General features: G+C 43.4%; 1 protein-coding gene across 2 annotated transcripts in view; it reads right to left on the bottom strand.

Moving 5' to 3' along the window:
* kif6 (kinesin family member 6) overlaps positions 1-13,610 on the bottom strand; it is a 65,244-nt gene extending 51,634 nt beyond the window's left edge. For both annotated transcript variants that reach the window (XR_003933607.1, XM_030117654.1), the window contains exons 1-6: positions 13,499-13,610; positions 11,008-11,117; positions 8,276-8,350; positions 3,593-3,740; positions 3,396-3,505; positions 1,856-1,985 (exon numbers count right to left, since the gene is read on the bottom strand). Coding sequence is in view for 1 of the 2 variants with exons in the window: in XM_030117654.1 (XP_029973514.1) it covers positions 1,856-1,985; positions 3,396-3,505; positions 3,593-3,740; positions 8,276-8,350; positions 11,008-11,117; positions 13,499-13,558 (633 nt within the window). In the remaining variant the exon portion in view is untranslated. The remainder of the gene's footprint in view (positions 1-1,855; positions 1,986-3,395; positions 3,506-3,592; positions 3,741-8,275; positions 8,351-11,007; positions 11,118-13,498) is intronic.
* Between the last annotated feature and the right edge of the window lie 268 nt (positions 13,611-13,878).

Genomic DNA, 13,878 nt, shown 5'->3' with positions numbered 1-13,878 from the left:
CATGTCAGAACTACATATAATATGCCTTATAGCACTTCGGAGTCTTACAAAAACCATTATAAATCTGAAGTGCAGTGTGTAATTTTGTGTGATGTTCATGAACTGTGTGATGCCCAAAGAGACATCCGTCCGCCCAGGAGGGGCAACAAAAACAGCAGGACAAAGCAACCTCACTTGAGTCACTTCCTCTACTCTCCTGCGCTCCAAACTGACCACATGTTGATGTTGCAGGCAGCACACACTGGCCACACATGGCGCTGCAGCAGGTCAGCAGAATGGGCCAATCTGCTGCTACCAAATATTTTGATTGCTGATTCAAAACCGTAAGAGTCAAGTTTACTCGTCGGCCACATGCTCTGCACCTGACTCCCTCCTGCGAGTTTAAGAGACATTCAGGCTGTAGAGAGGGGGGAGGAGACCTGCATCAATGTGAAGAACGGTAAACAGAGACACAGATAAGGACCAGATGAGAGGAAACGCTTCCTGATCGAAGTTGAGCGAAGGGTGAGGAGTTGAGAAGGTGTATTTTATTTCCTGTCCAATAAAACTGTGGAGGGGATTGCCAGGTCTTCCAAGCAAGTGAGGTCATGGTCTGCTGAGTGCGGCGTGAATGGATGTGTCATCTTGCATCCACATGGCTCGGAGCAGGAGAAGAAACAAAGCTTTGCTCTATTTGAAGTCTATGTGGAGCGAGAGCTGCTGTGATGATTCTGGCAGCGGCGCGCCGTCCATGCTGACCGTTCCTTGTTTGCTTCAGGCTCCAGAGAAACCTTGTTGTGATGAAGTCCCAGAGAGTCAAGAAGAGTCTCTGTGTGGGCGGACAATGCTCTGATTTCTGTGTTTAATACTCTATCATGCAATAAAGTGTTTCCACTGAAATATCCCCTGAGGATTCAGCGCAGAGGACACTAGCAGTGTGTCATTCCTTCAGAGGCCCCAACAAATGCAATATTGTTCCTGATCGTGGGTTTGGTGGAATATCAGTCTTGTTTCCCATACATTGGAATATCACGGGAAAAACCTTGTCAGCTTTACAGAAAAATCCCACTTCAGGTCCAACGGCTCCAATGTCTCTTTTTGGTTATGTGTCACCCAAGAGTCACTTCCACATCAAAAAAATGACTTCTGGTCAAAACTGAAAGGCAAGCCTCTCACTGAAACTTAATTATCCGGCTCACTTTTACTGTCTTTTATTTACATGCAAAACTAGCAACCGGGGTAAACAAGGTGAGGCCAGCCCTGCGCTTCAACTCTCAGGCTGCACGACAACAGCTGACCCACTGCGTGTCTCATCTATGTGGGGAGTCTGAGCGTCTGAAGGTAGAAGAGGAAAAAACTGCCACAACATAAACAAAAATTACAGACAAGATGTTTGTTTTAGCTGGCGGCAAAAAACATGGTAAAAGACACCACGGTGATCCAAAATGATATTTTAGAAGGCTCTTTAAGATAGCTTTTCAGAAAGAAATTTGCAGTGGTGGATGAAAACAGAGAAATACCTTCTGTTCACTTAAAACAGGAGCAGAGAGGAGATTCTGCATCGGATCTCCAGTAATTACCAGAAACTCTGCATGTAGAGTGTGTTGACAAAACAGCTAAATCCACCCATTTCATTTCTATGCCTGCTTTATCCAACCTGGGGTCAACAGTGGTGTGACGGTAGACACACCCGGGACAGGTCAGCAACCCGTCACAGGGAAAACACGAAAACACACACGTTCACAGAGACACTGCAAACACAGAGGAATCGGAGATCTTCTCACTGAGAGGTGAAACCAAGACATCATTCATCTTTTCTCGTAGGAATCCTGATGAGGGTAAAGTTCCACCCATCCATCACTCCCGTTTCTTTTACCTCAGCTATGACTCGATTGGTGTCTCCCAGGAAGAGCAGATTCAGAGCTTCCTCCTCATTCGCTGCCTGCTGCACCGAGAGGTTCTTCAGAGTGATGTTCTGGTCTGGATCTTCCACGATCTTTACTTTTCTGCAAAAGGGAAGAGAGTTAACATGAAATTGTAGCTCATGCCATTTCTAAAAACAATAAATCAGGAAAGTATCCATTGGAAACCAAATGAAGGAACTAAATCGCATGTCGCCCCGCCTGTTATGCTTCAGTCACCTCAGCTTCAAGGCCAAACAAACCACAGATGTGGGCGAGTGTGCCACGGATCATTTTGTCACATGTGCTTTATCTATCTAGATGTTCATACCTTGATAAAATTCAAGGCTTGCTTTGCGAGAAAAAAAAAAAATTCAAAAGGAAACTAGAAACAACAAAAACCTAGGTGATTAGATCTTTCCCACAGGAGACAGTGAAACAGAGCGCTTTGGCAGGCGGGGGTTTAAGTGCCTCGTGCCTCCTCTGATCTCACCACATCATTTCAGTGCAGACGCCAGGGATGTGACAGTACGGCTACTGGACTGACAAGTCAAAGGGGGCGGAATGAATGGAGAACACATGTAGGTAATTACATTAACATGTGTTGATAATTGGAGGACTTTAATAAAACAGTATTAATCTTATTGTGGTTAAACGTTGCGTGCTGGGAGGATTGTTGGGGTTTGCTTTTTTTTCTAAGTATTAAAACATGTAGTGATTGAAGGAATATGCTTTTTAAAGGGTAAAACTAAATGAATGAAATAATGCAGTTTAAGGGCAAGAATGTCAAAAAAGGGCCACTACAGCCAGACGCTCAACAGTTAAAGAAAGAAATTTGTCAGCGCCACGGCTTCTCCTTGAATCAGCAAGTGTGGCCACGGCAGGGCTAACGATGGGTACTGTCTATTTCCAGAAGACTGTGATTTGTGGGTATCTAAACCTTGAGCTGGATGCTACGAAAGGAGAGGGGAACGCTTTAAATGGAACTGGTACATGAACATATGGGTACAGCAGAACTGATGAACTCAGATGATGTCTTGTCTTGAAGTCCATTCAGACAAAGCAAACCTCAAAACAGACGGAATTTGGAATTACAAAAGAAGATGACAGGGAGGAAAAAGGAAACAAAGAACAAGGGGCACGTGAATTAAATGAGTGACTGGCTAGTGGCTACGAAGAACCGTTTCTCCACAACCCTCTTAGCTTTTCGCTCCAGCGGTGGAGTCTGCCGCTGGGTTTACCGCCACCGTGGTCGTTCCACGGTCTGATGTCAGTTGGACGCTGATGGATAACTGGTAAATTCTCCAGTCTCCATATTTCACCACACAGTAACTGAGCGATGCCGAGACGGAGCTGGGGAAGAACGAGGCCCGGTTCAAACCACAAGTGTTGAGGAGAAGCAGTTACTGGCCTTCACAACTTTTCAAATGAGGCTGTGCACGTCTCGATGGGGAAAATGCACACTGTGTGACTTAGCCATCTTCAAAAGCATGCAGGCACGAAAAGAGCACTGACGGTAAGTCCTCCAGCCGGGAAGTTTCATCTCGCGAGTCCAGAAGGTCGTATCCTGTCTCGTTGTAAATTTCCAGGTAGGAGATGTGGATGGTGGAAACCATGCGACTGTCCTGTGAAACCAAGACACTTTGTGATTTACATTTCTTCCTCTGTGTGTGAACGCATCAGTCGAACTGGTCACCTGTCAACAGACTGACCTGGCTGAGGCGTTCGAACAGGTAGGACAGGCTGCGAGGAATGATTCCACGATCATCGTACCGTTCCGGCCCTCCGGTGATGGTGAAGGTCTTCCCACTTCCTGTCTGGCCATATGCGAATATGGTGCCATTGTAGCCAGCCAAAACACTGCAGAGGCACATAAAGGACACTCAGTATGTGCACATATATTATACATATATACAATATAATGTGTTAGATGACAGTGTCAATGTTTTTTTAATGGTAAATCATGAGTGAAATCTGTGTAATGCATCATAAAGAGGTCAGATTGATTTTTATAATAGCAATTGCAGTGGAATCTATACTGTGGCAAATCAACCACAAGTAGCAAATAAATCTATATTTTGAGTAAAGTGAAGCCAACATATGCAGTCAAACCACGAGTCTTTCCAAATCTATCTGGAAAGCAGGACTTTCTCCCCAGATAAGTAAGTAGTCTGGAAGATAAACCATATCGACTGGAGGTCATTTAATAATAAAACATGTTTATTCTTGTAACTCTGAGGATCTAAAATCACAGTCCTAAGTTATAGGTGAGACTTAGTGCCTATTTTGCGTGTCTTCTCATAATGACAATATCTTGTTTGTTTTCCCCTTTTTAAAAGATTAAAACAAGTCGGTTATGTTTGTTCATGTCTTTGGTGTTATCGCATTCACGTTTAGTCTTGCTCATTTTAGTTTACACAATGCACTTCTGGTCTGTCCCAGACAGAAGATGAGCAATTGTGGCAACATCTTTTCTTGCGGCTGGAAAACAGACATCTTATGTTGTGCAGTTCTCAGACGACGGCTGACACAATCTTACGACCAAAGACAGCAAGTAGATCATCTCCTGACAGTGTCGAACATTATCGCTGGACTGCATACACTGCTTCTTTTTTCTCTGAGCGCTTTTAGAACAGTGACTACTGATGGATGTTTTTATTACTGTTACCTTCAATTAATATTGTGTAAAACTTTATGAACCTTGTGTCACAATGTAGCACGTTAATTAACCTGTGTTTTCCAAAGTTATAATTTCAATCCTACCAGGAGTAAAGGTCCTAAAGTCAGTCTGTCTGTGTGTTCAGCTCTGCAGACATTCAAAAAAGAGAAAATCCTGAGAAAACTTTTCTTCGTCATCATGCTACTGGTAATGAAGGAATATGTACAATCTGAACTTTGAAGGGAATGCAGTAGGAGTTTGCATCAGTGTGTACCTCCTATAGAATAATTGTTACTCTATAGGAGGTACAGACTATTGCAAACTGACTCTTATTTATTAATAAGAATTAGTAAATGCCACCAAGCAACAGCAACTTCCCCTTAAAAATCCAGCTTCACTGACACCGATATCCAGGAAGGACAATGCATCCGTCTCTAAATGTCACCAAACTCTGCTCCTGCGCATCATGCGCTTCCTATGACTTCACCGCCCTCCCAGTCAAGACTCCTCCTAAGCAGACACAAGAGTGGAAACGAATTGAATCTGACACTTTAAATCCACAGGAACGGATGGCAGTGAGAGTGAGTGGCTATGGCGACAGACATCTGCTGGTGAGGGAGGAATGTCTCGGCGTGTGACTGACAGAAAGGGTCCAAACTCGCTCGGCGAGGCAGGGTCCGGTAAATTTTGGTTTGGCACGGCGCTGTCCTTGTGCACGTGCCACGAGCCATGGAAACCAATGGTGTCTAGTTCTGTTCAAATTGAATTAACTTCCAAAACTGTGGAATGTGACATACAGTATATGGGCATTAATACGCTTCTGTTTAGTCGGCTTGGAAAAAAAAAAAAAAAACTCGAAATGGTAAAATGACAGAGGCTCTTCTGACACATGAGCTCAGATCAAAGGTGTGGATCAACTCGGAGCTCTCTCACTTGCCAACTGCGAGGAAGAGGATATCTTTACACTATACTTTACGAGATGAATTCTAAGCAAACTTAAGCCTCTCACTTATTCTAATGGAACCGTTGACCGGCTATCGGAGCAGTGTGTGGGTTTCCCTTCCTCCACACCCTGCAGGAGAAGTGCAAGGGGGAAAAAAATCTGCATGTCAGTTTGTATGAAACACTCCGTCCACTCATGGGAGCGGCGGTCGGTTCGCCGGACTCGGACAGCCAAATGGCGGCCGTTTATTGCGGCGTGAGTCATGGTTGTGATTGGCAGCGTGGAGAGGGGACACAGGCTCAGTGTTCGGCTGAATGTCAGGCCTAATGATGCGGCCTGGGCCCCGCCACCGAAGCCTGGGCGTTTCCCAATGCTTGTTCCTGTTTACACCTCAGCTTTCCTGGAGATTGGCGACTGGAAATAAAGATGCTTGTTCCTCCTGTTGTTCTCGCTGGAGCTGGACGTGCAAGCTTTTTCTAAAGCTTAATCTTGAATCTTAAACTCTCGCCATACCGAGAGAGTTCACCCCGGCAGCTCAACATCACTACAATGGCTGCTCCTATCCTGGAGCTTCTAATGCTGGTTTGTTTTGAAACTACTGTATTGGATTCAAAATGACTGGTTTTTGGCTACGCCGCAGTGGAGACGGCACGCAAGTAAATGAGCTGGAGCTTTGAAGTAAACGTCCAACCACGAGAGACGGCCAAACAAAACAACAACCTGACAGTCATTCCTAGTTGAAAGGAGATGCGTCTGTGTGGAGAAACTTTCAGTGCAGTGACACTGAAGCGGCTGCAGCTCAGAATGATCTTTGACCGAATCTGAAGAAATGCTTCCCAACTGCGTGGGGTTTAAGGAAAAACACTGTCAGTCCTAACGTGACTCTGTTTGGGATTTCTGGGACTGGATGCGCTTCTGTCAGTGAGATTATGTCAATGTCAACATACTGAACTGCATTAGTGTCTCTCGATTTTTGTCGTTGAGCACTCCAGTCATTCATGCTTTAGACCAGGGGTGTCAAATAAAAGGCCCGAGGGCCAAAACCGGCCTGCAAGAGACTCCAGTCTGGCCCATCAAACAACTACCATTTGCAAAATAGCAAAACTGTAAAAAATAAATAAATAATGCAACAGCTTTAGGAGACATTTTGATATTTCACTGCATTTTGTACCAAAAACTATCATTAATATTGCCTTTATGTTGGGATTGTAGTCACTTTCCGAAGTAGTTGTTTGGTCCCGTTAAAATATAGACTTTTGCATCATGCTTACTCCGAGTTACAACAAAGAAAATCTCCTCACTTGTCTTTGTTTTAGTCACAAAGGTGAGACTGGATTTAAAAGGTTGAAACGTTTCTGGTATTCTGAAGACTGTTTGTAGATGGGAACCTCGCAGAGGGGGGACGAGTTAACGGTAGACTAAGAAATGCCTGATCGGGGAGACAGGGTGACCAGCGTCTAGACTGCAAACACTGAGCTCATATGAAAGACTGAAAAAGACACCGAGCTAAAATCAATATGGCCACAACTGGTCGGGTTGAATCTGGAGCTCCTTAACCTGATGTTTATTCTGTCACAACAAAGGGGGAACTGTGAAGTGAGTTAGGTGAGGAGGGCATCCAAATACATGGAATGAGTGAACCAGTGTGAGTCAGATCAAATTCATCCGAGGCCTCCGTCGAACTGATCCAGACAAGGCACTGTACGGTTTATTTGTTCCTTAATAGCATAAGATAATACAAACCACTTGTGGGATTCCACAAATAGCCCCTACTGTGACTCAGAGGGCTGGCTGGAATGCTGGAGAAGCTAAAGCTAGAGCCAGAAGAGGACATTTGGTGAGGAGGATCAGTGGAGGAACCTTCTCCACACAACAACAACAATAACACAAGCAACATTTGATCACAGGAAATTCCAACTAAATTCCCTCTGTTGTGGTTTTTCTCTTCCTCTGGAAGTCAGTGCTCATTTGGATGAACTCAAACAGGGGTGTAAAGCTCGGTCAGACACGGCCAGAATTTCCCTTTGTTGAAGTGGTAAAAACTGCATTTCAACAAAGAGTTTTGAATCTTGTTTTTGTTTTTGTTTTGTTTTTTCGGAAAAAAAGGGACCTGTGTGGTCTGCAATGATGTTGAGTCTGGTGTTATATGTCTAAGTAGCATCTACATCAGGGGTGAGAGTTTTTTTTTTTTGACATTTCACTGTATTTTGCACCAGAATGTTTTTATGTGGCACCTGACTAAACTGTGTTTGACACTCCTGTTTTAATGTGTCCGTCTGAGCAAAGTCTGAGGACTGAAATACTAATGCTTAAAACATGATTCGCTTTTTAACCTACAAAGGTCCATAAGAATTTGCTAAGTAACTCAAGATGTCCTGAAGATGCATCGGAGTGATTCTCCCCCCCCCCCCCCCCCCCGACAACAACAACAACAACGACAACCAAAAGGTCCGAGTGCTGCTCCAGAACACAGCACGCTCCTGTGTTGTGGTTTGAAAATGTTCTCATGCTCGTGATGGCACCGCGTGCCACCTTGCCTGCCAGCTCCGTCCACTTAGTGGTTTGAAGAAGGTAAAACAAGCCAAAAATCACAGACAGCCTCCATTTCCATCTGAAAGAAAGCCGAGCTCCACCGACTTCCCGTCAACAAGGCTGGCTGAGGCCCGAGTGGCCCGAGCGGTTCGAGCATGCCGGAGAGGCGGCTGCCGCTCAGCACCGGGATCGTGTTTCAGTGTGAACTCGCATTAATCCAGATTTGTGTTTGCATCAAGTGAATTCTTAGCTGGACTTCACCTGTCTGCAACGGGCTTGGCGATGTTTTCAAAGATGTCTTCTTGCTTCGTTGCTTGATCAAACACCGAATTAAACCTGGATGAGGAAGAGCAACAGTACAAAGCAGGAGACGACGTTAGGGATTACCACTCATGCACATGGATATACACACACACACACACACACACACACTCAGCACAGTTACACACAGCAGAATTGAATAAGCACAAAAGGCGACAAGTTTGTATTTTTCCGAGCGGCTAAGAAGGAGTTTAGTCATTCTGTTCTGTGAAGCAGCCTCAGCACCCACCATGTTTGATCCCACAGCGAGATGAGAGAGAGGTGAAAGGAGTCCGCCCAGGAAGACTGTTAAATGTGGAAATTTTACGTCTATAAGGGCACGAGGGAACCTCCGCAGGCTATAATAAGACCATGCGGTTTTCAAAGGCCCTCTGTGTCCACTGCTGTCTGACTCCCTAACTGTGAATTTGGGGCTTGGAAGCGTGGCATGGGCCCTGCCCAGAGGGTATATAAGGCTGCAGCTTTCACTACCAGCATTAAACAGATGTTCTGGCTCCTCGCTGACACAACTGCTGGATAAATTATTCATGGGAAAAGTTATTACACAACCATCAAAGCTTAAATTCTGAGTGCTGCGCCGTTCCGGTTTACCTTCTTTCCGCCGAACCGCTCAACGAGTGTTTATTACTTGAACAAAAATTTGATTTCCGGGATCATCCATCATAAATGTTCTATTTCCACAAACAACATTTTCCTTTTATTGCGGGACAAAAAAGATCAGATATTATCCTCGGGAGAGAGAGCGTCTTACCAAGCTAAGAGGAAAGCAAGCATGAATTAGAAATTACATGTGAATCATCCAAGTTCATTCAGAACAAACAGTTCAGGTCACTTCCTGCAGTAAAAATGTGAAATAACCCAATGTTTTTCATGTGTTATTTGTTCCAAGATTTTATATGATTTACTAAAACAAACCATGGAAAAGACAAAACAGACTACACAGAAACAACCATAAGAGACAGACTGGCTTTCATTTGCTTTGTTTTTTTTTTTCTTCTTTAATTTACCTAATTTGGACCATTTTAATGGTAATTCTCAACCGAAGCTGCATTTTTACATTCTAAGAGGATCCTGAAAGCAACTCCTGCTGCTACAATCCTGACTCAGAGAGATTAATTCATCAGACACGAGTTCTGATACAGAACTTTCAAACTGAAGGGAATAGCTGAGAAGAAGTTTTGATATAAAATAAACAAGAGGGAAAGGGGAGGAATATAAAAGATTTACAACCACAACCATGGAAGTCGATTCATTTTTGATTTTCTTACCGGTTTAGAATTATTTTTACTTTAATTCCACAAAACCAGCAACTCATACAATGAAACTAAAAGATTATGTTTAACTTGAAATCCAACAAACTGATCAGCCATAATATTATGACCATAATATTATGGGTTTGTTTGTGTCTCCGCCTACAAGCTCTGATCTCGAGAGTCACAGACTGTAGAAAAGCTGCGGTATGTTTCACCGGGATGTCAGCACCTGACCCTTTAAGCACTGCAAGTTTAGAAGGGGGAGTCTTCATGGTTCCCCGTTGTTTGTCAAACACCTCCCACAAGCTGGGCGACCGGGAGGTCAAGTCAACACACGGCAGAGAGCATGATTCATCAGATGAGGCCGCTTTGTTTCACTTTTGCGGTGCTTTCCATGCTAATCGGGGCTTCTCATTAATCCGCATCTCGGCAGTTTAAAGCCGGGGAAGTTTCTCCTGCATCACAAGTTCCGACAAGCAAACCTGCATGAGGGTTTCCCAGCGATTTCCCAAATTGAAACATGATCTCAATATTAATATTTAGATGTTGCAGTGGAAGCTGCTTTGTTAGCAGTAACCAGTGTTTGCAGAAGTTACAAGGCTTCAGCCTTTCTTTGAAGAGTAAAAAACATGTGCTGGATTTGGTTTATGTTTTACACATGCAAGCATCTTTCCCAACAGTTGTGATTGTTGGACGGATCTTAAAATCCTTTGTTTGTGCGTTGCGTGCCCAGATGGCAACAACCCTTCCTGTTCACCTGCAGTGAAAACCATGAGCCTACTCTTATTAATAAGAGCATTCTGGATCTGCTTCCTGGCTATCGCTGCTCATTCCCTGATCAAATATCCGCAGGGCTCGTTCACTTGGCTCGGAGGATTCTTTCCTGTTGTCTGTGCCTGAACTGAAGTCCATCCTGAACTTCTATCCAGATCACTTCAGTTCACTGCTTCTTGTGCAGAACAATCTCAATATTAAGGAATGGGTCTGACTGAAAGGACTAAAGACAACTAACTGCTGATGTTTCAACTAATGGTAGTTTTAATAATTCTGTGTTAACTAAAACTTCTGTTTGTGTGCTTGTGGAATACTCACATTAAAACAACTGCTCTCTAAATAAATGACTAAAAACATAAAAGCATTTTTGCAAAAGGAGCTACTTTACTGTTTTAGTCATCTTTGGATCACTTTCATTAGCCTGAGGTCAATAGCTGCCTTTTTGAAAAAGATTCAAGCCTCTCCTTTAAGTATTGTAATTGCTGGTTTAAGTCATACGTTTTCCAATTTCCAATTAAAGTGTGGGGACCTGACAGTATGGTGTTGGCCATATTGGTCTGATATTCCAGAAATCAGCACTTGGAAATATACTTTAGAAAAGAGGATGAATTGAATTGGAAAAAACTGAAATTCTTAACAGTGCACCTGAACTTGTAGCACTCCCTCTTATTGTTGACAAAGCCATCAGCCAGGTCTTTGGGCACCACGAACTCCAGAGAGGCGCCCGTCTCTTCCTCGTTGTTCACAGAATACACCTGAGGGAGCCAGAGACAACAGGAGAGACAAACAGATTAATATGTATCGTCACAAGACAGGGGGCAGAGCGATACAAGCATACAGACCTCGAAAAGCATTCTGCACAAATAGAACTTTTCAGCTTGTATACTCCGAGGATGCATGCTACCTTATCGGATCAGACAGGGCAGCTGATCGTAATCAATGAACACCACAGAGCGAAGATCTTCAAAATCGCTTTTGCACATCAAAACCAACACTAAACAGGCCGAGCTCTCGCAGCGGAGAACCTTTAAAAGTGAGGTCAGCCAGGTCAGCTTCAACATCCCCCATCCCATATGCTCTGGCATATGTTTCCAATGGACACTGATGCAATTACAAGGCCTCGGGGGTTTTGGGAATAAAAGATAAGGCCTCAATGATTGGATTGTTTTTCACTGTCACTCTGCCTGCAGCGCTGCCTCCTAATCACTACTGTTTTCTGTCTTCTCACCGACGTGGGTCGACCCTCTCGATGGAAAAAAAAAAAAGAAAAAAAAAGAAATCCCAGAAGACGTGACAGCACTCATTTCATTTTCAGCTAAACTGATACAGAAATCCCTCAAATGATGCAATTAGTTTAACATCAGCTGCCGTGCTCAGACAATTAACTGGGCTTTAGGGAGACGAGAATAAACAGAGGCGAGGAGCATTTTATGGAGGAATTGAAATTGATGTCCTGTTAATTCAGGGAAGCTGCACAATTACCTTCAAGTCTGATTAAAGTGGATTTCTAATGGGAATACACTTTTTAATTTTCCAGATGTCTCCAATTTAGAGCGCCTACATCTGATAGCAGATGAGGACATCCATGCGGACTCAATACACCGATACTCAACACTCTGATATGGCAGATATTGTTGAAAAGATTTGGCGCAGACAGCCCAAAAGGTCATTTTTCATCCTGATAAGTGAGATGCTGTTTACAGAGTAGTGGAAGCAGTAGGTAAAAAGAGGCAGCCTTTCAGTCTCGATTCAATCTGCTCATTTTATCCAAGGGAGGGTTGTGGCAGCCAGAAACGAGCCGCGTGACTTAAATCATCCCTTCCTCAGTGAATCCTGCTTATGAACAGTGTCAACATTACAAATTGAAACCCAGTAAAAAGAAAAAAAAGAAGAGGGAAATACCAAATGGAAGAAACATTAATAGAAGTGTGATTAATCACAATTGACAAGTCTACAGAAAGAAATTATTCTTTAACAAATGAATCATGGAGAGTGCGTGTCAAAATCAAGGCCTGCAGACCAACTCCAAGAACCAAAAACAAACCACAGAAGTACCAATAAACTGCATTTATTGAAATATACACTGATTTTATGACACCACCCAGCATCGAGATTACAATTTTACCATCTTGATGTTTAATTTTAGTTTTGGCGCTAAGTATTTCAGATCGAGAAAAAAATACCAACATGCTTGAGAAGAATAAAACCATCCAGAGGGGAGAAAGGTAAGGTGGAATGTGCTTAAGTTAGCCTCCAAGAAAAACATTAACTTCGCCCCCAATTAAAAGGCAGGCTGTGGCCACAGTGTGTTCACATGGTTTCTTCTTCTTCACAATCTTTGATAGTCAGGTGGCACTGAATGAAGAGCTCAATTCATTTTTTCATATTCTAATTAGAGAGAAACATTCTCCTGTGTTATTCTATTTTATATATTCTGTGCTTTCCATTGTTTTGTGTGTATTTTTACACTTTTGTTTGCAGTTTTTACATTTTTTTTCTGTATAGTATGCGTGTATTGCTGCTGACAACACTGTGAATTTCTCCTTTTTGAGATAAATAAAGGCATACTGTGTGTTATCTCTGTATGATGAGTTTGGAGCTCTGCGTAAACATGTGGCATCTGTAGTTGGTATCTGTAACCCATCCATCCATTTTCTATAAAATGTAATCCTGTGCAGGGTGCTGCAGCCAACACATGGAGGAAACACATGCACACTCCACACACACCCAAGTACTGACAAAGTACTGTACAGTAATGATGCATATGATTTAAGAGTGTATGTATCATCAGGTGGGTGTAAGAAATCATACCAGCAGCACAAACTATTTTCACAGCTATTCTAACAAGTCAAAGCAAGATAAAAGTGTAATGTGTAATCATATTCCACTGCCTGCGCCTGTTCCAGGGAAATCTTGCTCTATTGTACAGTCTTGATTTATGACGGTGATGGAACGGAGCCATCCTCATTAACGTCAGTGCTGCGCCATGGCTTTGCCCCAAACCTGCTGCAGTGAGGAATTTGTAGGGTGAAATTGCTGTTTTCATGCATCCAGGAAGTGGAGAAGTTAGCCACTCTGAAAACAAACAAGCAGTGCAGCCACTTCGTCCTGCACGCGCTCCGTGACTCTCACTTACCGCCGCAGTTCTCTTCGAGGGTCTAATCCGACCAAATATCTGTATCTTGTGTTTCACCATCTCCTCGTACTGGTAAAAAAAAAAAGTTTAGTTTGGTTAGTTAGTCTTGAGGATAGTTAGCTTGATGGCTACTGTTATGGCTGGTAGTGCGCGTGAACACTGTTGCTAGGCGACAGCGGTCCTCCAAAGATCGTCTCGAGCTTTGAGATGAATCACTCCTCTGAGTAACATTTGAGTGTTCCGTGAGTGCGGAAATGGGTATGTGAACAAATCAAACACGGAACAGATAAAAAAGGGGATTAAGGGCTGCTCGGTTTTTCCGATGTTTGTTGTTCTCCACAGTAAAGGTGCTCTCTATGTTCCAGAAAGGTCAGCTCAGG

The sequence above is a fragment of the Salarias fasciatus genome, chromosome 19 (assembly GCF_902148845.1).
Source record: "Salarias fasciatus chromosome 19, fSalaFa1.1, whole genome shotgun sequence".
Taxonomy (NCBI): Eukaryota; Metazoa; Chordata; class Actinopteri; order Blenniiformes; family Blenniidae; genus Salarias; species Salarias fasciatus.
Note: the sequence above shows the minus strand (reverse complement) of the source record. Positions and strands in the feature narration are given on the sequence as shown.